The 11,231-nt window shown below is 31.8% G+C and overlaps 1 protein-coding gene across 6 annotated transcripts; it reads left to right on the top strand.

Moving 5' to 3' along the window:
• The first annotated feature begins 395 nt into the window (after positions 1–395).
• LOC124948629 (E3 ubiquitin-protein ligase RNF13-like) lies at positions 396–4,922 on the top strand. Of its 6 annotated transcripts, XR_007100792.1 has the most exons (9): positions 987–1,302; positions 2,245–2,576; positions 2,666–2,858; positions 2,974–3,185; positions 3,258–3,432; positions 3,545–3,703; positions 3,771–3,977; positions 4,064–4,493; positions 4,620–4,922. XR_007100792.1 is itself a non-coding variant. In XM_047492502.1 (8 exons), exons 2-8 carry the CDS (start codon positions 2,397–2,399, stop codon positions 4,294–4,296), a joined length of 1,359 nt encoding a protein of 452 aa, XP_047348458.1. In that variant the 5' UTR covers positions 396–465; positions 2,245–2,396; the 3' UTR covers positions 4,297–4,922. The 6 variants fall into 6 exon arrangements, 5 of the variants coding, with proteins under 5 accessions (XP_047348458.1, XP_047348456.1, XP_047348453.1 ...); XM_047492502.1 differs by lacking the exon at positions 987–1,302 and adding an exon at positions 396–465 and having other exon boundaries at positions 4,064–4,922; XM_047492500.1 differs by having other exon boundaries at positions 987–1,891; positions 4,064–4,922.
• The last annotated feature ends 6,309 nt before the right edge of the window (positions 4,923–11,231 follow it).

The following is an 11,231-nucleotide window of genomic DNA, read 5'->3' on the forward strand; positions in this document are numbered from 1 at the left end:
AGTTCATTTTGGGTATGTTTATAAAAAAATGTATTGTAACCTTCAAAACACTGTGTGTGTGTGTGTGTGTGTGTATATATATATATATATATATATATATATAAAATCTTATCAAACAATTTTTAGTGGAAAAATTATTGAATATATCTTTAACAAGTTTCATTGCTTTCATTTCATTACATTTAAATTCTTATAAAAATACAAATTAGCTTTTATTTTCTTTCTTTTTTCTCTTTGATATATCAATAATTTAACTTACATTAGCACGATTTACGCATGTCTCTACCTAAACGTTATTCGACATTAACAATTATCTATTTGGCCAATTTTTTTTTTTTTTTTTTTTTTTTTTTTCATTTAAAACGTGTGATAACATCAAAGAAAATAAAAACACAGCGCCAATAATTTTCACTCACGTTTACTGTGTCTCTCTGGAACGACGCCACTGTGTTTTCATTAGAAAATGTATGTATTATATTTACACATGTGATGTGAGAGATAGAATCGCAGTCAGAGAGACAGATAAATTTAATAAGAATTTTCATTCCATTTTTATTTTTATTTAATCTTTAAATACGATATAATTATCGGTATAGAAGAAAGAATCGTAATTAATCGTAATTAATGTATATATTTAATTTTTGGAAGGACCGATTATTAGACGACGAACTTCATTTTTTTTGATTTCTCTAACATGTCACGTAATACGAATACGCAGTAATTTAGTATCGTAATTTTAATCGACATAGTCAACAGAAGAAGAAAAATAAAAAAGACAAGAAGAAGAAGCTTGCTTGAGAACGTTATCGTGTTTACAGAAAATTTAAATAATCTTAAATAAAAGAGAAAGGAAGAAAAAAGAAATAAGTAAGAAAGAAAAGAATAACGTTTTTTCTTTTCTTTCTTTCTTTCTCTCTCTCTCTCTCTCTCTCTCTCTTGTTCACTCCATCGTTTGCTTGTTCGCGCTCTCTCTCTCTCTCTCTCTCTCTATCTCTCTCACTCTTTTTCAAGGCATTGCCCGTAATTGACAAGCAGCGCGCAGTGTGACGTTACGTCGTTCGCTTTCTGTAACCTCAAATTTTAATGAACCACGCAAAGACGCAAATGACATCTTCCTTGTAGTGACACAACGTACACTTAAATTGCACATACTTTTTCATTGTATAAAAGGATATTACGTGCGTATACTCACTCAAACACGTTTACGTTATAATATTTTTCAAGTGGTCAAATAATATCCGTTGTACGGTCTTCCTGTGTCGTTTGTTCTTCCGGATGAAAGAGACGAAAGAGAATTTATTAGTACGTATTTGTAAATGTATTTAATTATTGTTAAAGATCTTTGAGTATTTTTGATTGATATTTATCCATTTAACTCTCTTTCTCTCTCTCTCCCCCCCCCCTCTCTCTATCTATCTATCTATCTATTTATCTATTTATTTATCTATCTATCTATCTATCTATTCTCTTTCTATTCTCTTCCTATTCTCTCTTATCTTTAATTCTATATGTACGTATGTATGAACAATAGGCAACTTCATCATACTCAATTGAATTGATATATTTGAAAATCTGTAAAACAGTCATGCGACGAACGTGGTTGTAAGATTTAGATAGAGATTAATTTTTGTAGTTTTATTCTATATGCTTTTCGCTTTTATCTATGTATGGGAAATTTATCAATGAACACATTGAACGGTCATCGAAGAAGAAGAAGAAAGAAAGCTTTGTAGCAGATACGAACATTGGCCTTTTTTCATTAATTATACAGAATTTAAACGATATCGAATAATATCGTTTAAACCTAATTTCGATGATTTCGTGATTATTAAAGAAAATATATTGTGCGGTAGAATGATTTAAAATTGATAATGATGTCATATAATAATAGGTGTGTCTGAACGTTTTGAAGGTTATGTACATTTATAAGAAATTTTAAACGTATTACGAGTCGATACATGATACGTTGGGATACTTCCTTTTATATTTAGATATCGATATAAAGATTTAATTATTAAATCAAATTGTAATTATCGCGAGTTATAAAACATTAAAGATTAAGATCTTTTGAGATTGATGATAAGGAAATCAACATATATTTATATCAACATGATTCTTATATGTATGTATGTGTATATATATATATATATATATATGTATATATATATGTATGTATTTATGTAGACCTCCAATTATTTTAATATCCTGTTAGTATTTATTATATGTTTACTTTTATTTTTATAGAGAGATAATATTAGACTTTTCCAATGGATAAAATTTTGCAAATGGTTGCAAAATAAATTTGAATCTGTTATAATGAATCAACTAAGGGAATATCGATCAGTTTATTAAATTTTATATGTAAACAAGTGGATGCCCATTTAATAATCTCAAAAATGCAGCAGTGCTGTGTAAGCCACCAAGTTCAATTATGGCTTTTACTATTACTACTTTGTGTCGCATATTGTGGTGCAGACATTTTAGTATTCTCAGCAGGTACCAGATATCAGGTAGATGATGAATTTAGAGATATGCCAGCAAGATTTGGTGGCTTTATACCATCTGAAGGGATTAAGGTTTATATATTTAAATACTTTCAATATATATATATATACTATAGTATATTATATTATTAATTTAGAAATTATTATTATTATTCTTTTAGGGCATGGTTGTTTATGCTGATCCTCCTAATGCTTGTCATGAAATAAGTGGCCCTCCAAATGATACAAGTTATGAAGGGAGTTGGATAGCTTTAATTGCTCGGTATGAGTGTAAGTTTGAAATTAAAGTGCGAATGGCACAAAAGGCTGGTTATGATGCTGCCATTATACATAATGTGAACAGCGATGAGTTAGGTACATAATTTTTATCTTATTTATTGTATATAGTAGATTGTATTTTTTTGTTTATTACCATTACAAATTTTATGTGTGAAAAATATATATAAGTTGTTATCATATCATGTTGTAGAACCAATGTCAGCCGAAAATCCATTAGGAATAAAAATACCATCTGTTTTTGTTAGTGAACGAACAGGATTAATTATAAAAAAAAATTATTTGTATGATCAATTATATTTTGTATTGATTAATGACGATCTACCATTTAATATTAATACACATTTGCTTTTGCCATTTGCAATTGTTGTCGGAATATGTTTTTTAGTCATGGTTATTTTTATGGTGAGTCCAAAGAACATGTTAACATATATGGTATAACAATTATATCTCTAATCTTCTGTTTTTTTTTTGTAGATTGTCAGATGTATTAAGGACAGAAGAAGGCAACGTAGACATAGATTACCATATTCAAGTTTAAAAAAAATGCCAACTCATAAATATACAAAAGGTGATCCTTATGAAACATGTGCTATTTGTCTAGATGATTATATGGAAGGAGAAAAATTAAGAGTGTTGCCTTGTGCCCATGGTAGAGTATTTTTGACAATATAATATAATATATATCTAATAATAGATATGTCATAAAAACATAAACATAAAATGATGATAATTTTGTATAAATATATGTCTATATATTTTAGCTTACCATAGCAAATGTATTGATCCTTGGTTGACAAAAAATCGTAGAGTATGTCCAGTCTGTAAACGAAAGGTTTTTGCAGCAGACGAACAAGTTATTACAGATGAAAGTGATTCAGATGCTGATGACTCAACTCCTTTGATACGAGATGGCTATCAAGGTAAAAAAAAAAAGCTAATCATTTGTACATAATCTTTATATAAATAATTATAAAAATAATTGTTTAGGTACTCAAGGGGGAACTTTCATACGTCAAAGAGAAAATCCTTTTAATAGATCTAGGAGAACGCAAAATAGGCAGGATATGAATAATTCTAGCAGTGGCTCAGATTCTGAGCCATTTTCAACAACATCTGATGATGATGGTAGTATAAGTACTGGGGAGCCTTCTGGTGGAATAGTTTTCATGGTTTCTGACTCACATAGCATTAATGGTAATGTATATGTAATATATATTTATGTATTACATATTTTTTTTATTTGTAAACAAAAATTACCTATGAAAGTTTTCCTAATATAGGCGAGTTGCAAGATTTAGAACGATCTGTAAGCAGTACGAAACCACATACGGTTAACTTATACACAGAAACACAAGAATTTCCTGTTCCTGTTGTACAAATCACACCAATCCGACAAACAAGGATTTTAGTGAATTCAACAACTTTAAATCCTGATCACCTTGCCATAGCTGCAGACAATAGAAGTGCAAGTACAACTTCTATTGATTCTGAAAGAAATGATGTTGCAGCATAATAATAATTAATTGAAAAATTAGATCCACTATCTTTGGTCATCTTAAAAATTACTGACATGAAATATTAGCAAGTTTGCTACAGGATATGGAAAATAATAATTTGCTAAAGATATTTTTTGACATGTTATTTTACCTCAAGGGACTGTAACATCAAATATATTTTTCTGCAGATTTTTTCTGTATTCTGTTATAAGAGGTGATACACAAATTGCTTATACTGATATATTTTTGCTTACATTGATATATATCTATCTTGTTATAACTTATAACTTATTATATATAAAATCAAACATATTATTAGGATTTTTTAATTATGTTGTAGAAATCATCACGTGACATTTAGTTTAATTGGAAGGATTATTGATTTCACAGAGTATCATTAATTAATTAATTATAATCAGTTAAAATATTGGTATATATATAAAGTATTGGATATATGTAGTAATACTGAAAATGTGATATAAACCGAATATGATATATCCTGTTAATGTTATGCTTTGCACTGATTAGGAAATATGGGAATATCGTCTTGTATAGTACCTATTACTTTATAATTGTTTAGATCTATTTAAACATACATATCCATAATGATTTTAATTAAAATTTCCATTTTACTTTACTTGCAGAAGGATAAACAAAAGAGCATTACTTTTTTTGCTTTATACATTAGTTGGTTTTAAGAGATCTTTGAATACTTTTATTCATTGCATTATTACGACTACGGAAATGGACAAAAAAGAATAAATTAACGTATATATTAGAATAGTGTATATTTAGTATTTCTAAAAATCATTTTTATAGAAGTTATCATATATATATGTATACATCAAAAAATTCCATTGAAACCATCTAAAGTGGGCAACATATTTCTTAAAATTCTTTTTTATAATCAAATAAAATAAACATCATACATGTGTATATACAAGTTAAAGAACTAAAGATTAAAGTACATCTTTCTTTGGATTGATAATGTAACAAAAATATAATTAATAATTTTTTTTTATCTTATAATAAAATATATTAATATAGTATTATACCATATAATATAATATTATACTCTGTGTACTTATATTTTTTACATATTTTAATATGCATAAAGAATTTTTTTTTTTTTTTTTTTTTTTTTTTTTTATATAAGTACATATAATATGCTTATAACCGTAGAACAATATATTAAATCGTGATTAAACAGAAAAAAGTAATTTTTATCTGCTTTTTTTCAATCGAAAGATAGATGTAACTTGTACTAGTTCGATAACGAATTGGTAGTATATGAACAAAAATTACATGTCTCTTTTCTATAATTTTTATTCAAAAAAATAGTATGCCCCCTCAGGAATATTGCAGAGTCTAAACAGTTTAGACGGAATAGTATCAGATTTTGCAGAAATGTGTGTTATCTTTTTGTATAGTTATCAAAAAAAAAAAACCAGAACGTCTTCAATGTACAAATATATATATATATATATATATATACATATATATATATATATATATATATATATATATATAAATATTTACAATCATTTATCTAACATTGTTCGACGATCACTGGTGATATTGTAAAATGACGAATGCAACTGACGATAAAATCTATATATTACAAATTTGTAAATATTACCTGTTTAAATGTAAAAATTTAAAGACCAAAAAAATATAATAATTCCTTTTTTCATGCAGGACGTATAATATAGTTACTCGTATATAAACTTCTAAAGATAAACATATGCAAGTATATAGTATATAAGTTCTATAATATAAAGTGTTATAAACGGTACAAAGTATAACAATTATAATAATCGCGAAAGATTTTGTTTTATAACGACGTTGATTGATTATATATAAAAAAAAAAGGAAATTGCGTATCGTATTTAAAAAATTAATTGATTCAATCGGAATAAGTTTTTCTTTGATGTTTTTTTTTTTTTTAAGAGATTATCCATTATTAAATCATACATCATTTAAAACATTTCAATATATATATATATAAAAAAATAATGAATGATGGTAATATGCTTTGAGATGTACATAATCATAAATTTCTTAAACGTAATTTGTTTACCAATATATTGCTATTATTTTTTTAAATTATATAATCTCTAATATAAGAATTAGATTAAATTACAAATACGGAAATGATTATTGTTGATCATTGCAATTGATATTATATATTTTATTATGCGTTATAGGAGGAAGAAAAGATTTTCATAAATTGTCAGGCGAAATGTGTCAGTTGTTAGTTGAGTTTATTAAAATATTATAACGGATCTTTTAGTACGAATGGAAGAGAGGAAAAAAATTGTAAAAAGCCATGTAAATAATTATGTAGGAGATTTTATTACATGTCATCAAAAAAAATTTAATTTTTATGTGTATTTGTTATTATTGAAATTAACATGATTAGACTGTTACAATTTAATATTTCAAAAATAATTAATAATATCATAATATCGACTGTGAAAGTTAGAATGATTTTGAAGAAAAAATTCATTCAATAAAAATACATGTAACATTTTTTTAAGTTCTTTTTATATAAATATATATATAAAATTAGTAATTTTAATATTGGTAGATATCAATTATTTTGAAGATATTTGTAACAATTTAAGTGCTCCAGTTTGCATATATATACTTGTATAGTAAAAAACGATATATACATATATATATATATACACATATACACACCAATACACGCATTTGTAATTTCATTTCATTGTTTGATATTAGATGTATCGTCCAAATAAAAATAAATTGTATTTATATTTCTTATGTTATCGCATAAGATTCTTAAGTAAATGTATTCTACATGTAAAATCAAAGAGAACGAAAAAATGCGTATAGTTCACGTTGTGTGATGCATTTAAAAAATATCAATTTAAATTGTATCCGCTTAGATTTGTAATTAATTTAAATTTTTGATATATATATATATAATAGAATTTAATCGTATAAAATATTGGAAAGAAATTGTCGAGATTCATGAAAGAATTTTAGGCTCGACAGTTGGAGAGGAAAGTCCATTGATTGAAACTAAATTTATCCATCATTTAAATATATTTGGACGATCGAAGTAACACGTCTCGTTAAAAGAAATAAACGTAAGGGAAGGTAGAATAAACGAGAGAGAGAGAGAGAGAGAGAGAGAGAGAGAGAGAGAGAGAGAGAGAGAGATAGAAAATAGTTAGCGTAAAGAAGGAAGAGGAGTGGGAGAGATGATGGAAGAGGGGAAGAGATTAGACGAGTGGCTGCACGTGATGGCACAATGCCGCTCGAAGTTCGATTAAAAAGAAGGGTCATGAGGAAATCCGGAAGTCGACGAAGAAGATGGCTCGAAGTACTCTAGCGACTGGAGCCCTAGCTATCCAATCTTCCGCTATCGCAGCAACCTCGATTTCTTTCTTAACTCCACACTTCTTTGGTTTAGTAAACGTGTAAGAAAAGAAATATTGGGGACATCCTGTCAACCCTGACATCGTCAATTCGACCCTCTTACTGTCAGATTTAAATCTACCGTTGTTTGACGAGAGACAAGTATAAACATTGTCCTAATCTATGTATATAAAAGACACGATTATGTCCTATGCTATACATCGATTGAAAGTAAATCACGTATTGTCCATTTTTCTCTATGACATGCACCATTTTTCATGTTTTTTTTCGACCATGACTTTTACTTTAATATCACGACATAGATATGTAGGTCCGACCGATTTGATATATGATTTATTTGCGATGAAAATTGTGGATTACAAGAAGAATTGCTGAATAAAAAAAAAAAAAAAAAAAAAAAAAAAGAACTCATCATAACCTATGGAATATTCAACGAAGAAAGGATACGTCATGTGGAAAGTATCAATCGATTTGATCAAATGAAGAGGAAAGTAACGAATCTGTCGAAAACAATTAATGAATTTTTATATATCGATGACAGGTAAATAAACGATACGACCGCTTAACTAATTCGTTGATACTGCTACAGCTGGTGATGAATTATCGATTTGCGAAAATTTCCTTTCATTATGATCATGCGCAACGCTTGACCGTGATGGAGTATGAACATGTCTGAAATGTAATGCTTTCCTTGTTGTGCTTTGTATATTCGCGCGCGCATATAAAATGGAACGAAACATAAGCGTTAGATGGTGCTACGTTCCAGTATTCACGTTTTTTTCGATTTCAATTTTTTAATATAAAATAAAACGAAATGGCAGATTTGGATGATATATCGAATGAAAATGTTAACATCAAGAGCGTATTAAGAAAAATTTTTAATTTTTATTAAAAACGAATTGAAAAAAAAAATTTTTTTTTGTTATCCTAAAAAATGGCTACCAGTGAAAATAGATACGGCCCTGTGGCGCGTGATCGGAACGAGTCTTCAATCGCTCTTTGGATGACCTCTTTGAATAGTTGTGCTATAGGTTGATAGCATACAATATATATCAATAATCGAAGGAGCTTTAGATCGAAGGACTTTATTTGATCGGAATAATAAGATTCGCATAAATTTATTATTCCTATAACAGATTCAAAACATGATACAATATCGAAGAAAATATCAACTCCAAGAAGATGGCGGAAAAGGACGAATCCAACAAGACGAAATTACATTACTCTAATCTATTTAGATACAGTAAATATATCTAATATTCCGTATCTTAAAATCTACATCGCGTTTTATTATATTTCGTGTCTTTATTTAGATATATTAAAAAGATATTTACTGCAGTAATGTTCGAAAATATATTATAAGGGTGCTCGCAATAAGCATGTATAAATACACGAAGTCATGAAGTATTTGTGCAAAGGCGTAAAGTTAATCGTGGCATAAAAATGTCGGGAAAATTAATTTGCTTATTCTCCGCCTTTCGACCTCGTTCATTGATCGTGTAAGTAGTAGGAACTAAGATGTGTGTACTGTCGAGGAGACTACTGTTATGACGTATTCGACTCGTTCAGAAAGCGCCTAAATGTGGAAAGGAGCAGGAAGGAATCCATAAGAGCCAGCCACGCATCGAATCGAGGATTTTACTCGGCCGGTTTTTCTCGGCTTTCTCGTGGTTCGAGAAAAGCTGGGGTTGGTTGATGATGTAGACAGAGAAAAAGCGAGATAAAGAGAGAGAGAGAGAGAGAGAGAGAGAGAGAGAGAGAGAGAGAGAGAGAGAAAGAGAAAGAGAGAGAGAGAGAGAGAGAGAGAAGAAGAGGGTTGGCAAAGAGGCTCCCGCAAGGATGGCAGAGGGGGTCGTTGAAGGGTTTTGGTAGGGTGGGGTTGAAAAGTGTCGAGGGATGGCATGCAATGCCAAAGGAGATGCCCGGGGAAGGAGAAAGAACAAGATGGCGGACGCGGTACAATGGTGGCGCCACTTGAGCAGTGGAACGCATGCGCAGAACGCTCGTTCGCTTAGGTAGAATAGTCGGATGCATGTCGACGTCGCTTATAATTCGGTCGCTTCGCAGCGACGCGAATACGTCCGTCTCGAGAAGAAAAGAGAGGAGAAGGCGGAGGAGAAAGAGGAGAAGTTGTGGAGGAGGAGAATACGATCGAGTCTATCGTTTTCGAGCGAGAGCGCGGGCGCACAGCTCCTGCTGGCCGGCGTGTTCCTGCCGAACGAGGGAAAAGAATCCGCCCTACGATCGTCTGCTCGCGCGCGCGCACTTACGGCAATTGCGGAGAAAACGTGGGTGCGCGCGCGTTAGAAAGAGAAAGAGAGATGTAGCACCGCTCCCTTCGTATAAACGATCCGCCTGAGATTATAGCTCTCACGAACGTAACGTTGAAAAGAGATATCGAGGAAGGGAGAATGCGGGGCTGCTTGTATGAGAGGAAGAAGTAGAAGGGGATCGAGAGAAGGAAGGGTAGACAGAGAGAGAGAGAGAGAGAGAGACAGAGAGAGAGAGAGAGGGAGAAAGAGATAAGCGCATGTGCGCGTGCGGGAGACAGAGAGACGGTCCGCGAGAGAACGAAGGTGTTCCGAAGTTTTCGACGTCTCTCCAACTCGGGACTCGTCGGATACGCTCGTTAGCTGATACGCGCGCAGTGCCTGCTGCGGCTACGGGCTCGGTGTTTCTCGTGTGTCACGCGCTCGGAACCATCTCTCTCTCTCTTTTGTTGGTGTTGTCTCTCTCTTTGTTGTGTACATATTATACATACATACGTATATATGATAGATGTATATACGCGCGTCTGTATATAATACGTACATAAAAATTATATAAACGTAATTTAACGTTTACTTAGCGTACATACGTACGTACGTGCGTACGTGCGTGCGTATGTGCGTGCGTGTATCTCTGTCTGCTGTATGTATGTCATGTGCAGGGGTACACGCGCATGAGATAGATTGTCTCGTGCTGCGATAATCCTCCTTGTACCTCTCGCACTCCTCTCGTGTATGTCAGTCGTAATCCAAAAGCGATTCTTCGATAAGTTTTCCCTTTTGTATAAACTGTTTGAATCGGAAGAATGATAAGTATGGTTCATGTTCGCGAACGGAATAATAAAGAATAATGAGAAGATAAGCTCGACGTTCATCTGGCTTTCACTCGTTCTCTTACTTTCTCTCTCTCTCTCTCTCTCTCTCTCTCTCTCTCTCTCTCTCTCACACACACACACACACATACACACACACATACACACACATTCACATACACTCTGGTTGAAGTGCGAAAAGTGGATTCGCCGTGGCTCCTCTTAAACGTCGCGGACGCACCCTCCTTTTCTCCTTTCTCCCTCCTCCAGCGCATCGACCAACCCCTTTGGCCAGTTTCTTCCACCTGCTTTCTACGTCACCGATGCCGTGGTCCTCTATCTGAACACAACAAAACGTGTACGAGATTCCTTTGTTGTCGTATCCCTTTAACGTCGTGCCAAAAATTGGTCGGCCCAGCATCGCCGACACCGTCGCCGTCGTCGTCGTCAATGTCGACGACGGCG

The sequence above is a fragment of the Vespa velutina genome, chromosome 4 (genome assembly GCF_912470025.1).
Source record: "Vespa velutina chromosome 4, iVesVel2.1, whole genome shotgun sequence".
Lineage (NCBI taxonomy): Eukaryota > Metazoa > Arthropoda > Insecta > Hymenoptera > Vespidae > Vespa > Vespa velutina.

Excerpts from the sequence above, each read along its gene's own strand:
- LOC124948629 (XM_047492502.1), top strand. The coding sequence starts at position 2,397 with ATGCAGCAGTGCTGTGTAAGCCACCAAGTTCAATTATGGCTTTTACTA. Across the intron at positions 2,577-2,665 it reads TACCATCTGAAGGGATTAAG|GGCATGGTTGTTTATGCTGA; the intron begins GTTTATATATTT and ends TTATTCTTTTAG. Across the intron at positions 3,978-4,063 it reads TGACTCACATAGCATTAATG|GCGAGTTGCAAGATTTAGAA; the intron begins GTAATGTATATG and ends TTCCTAATATAG.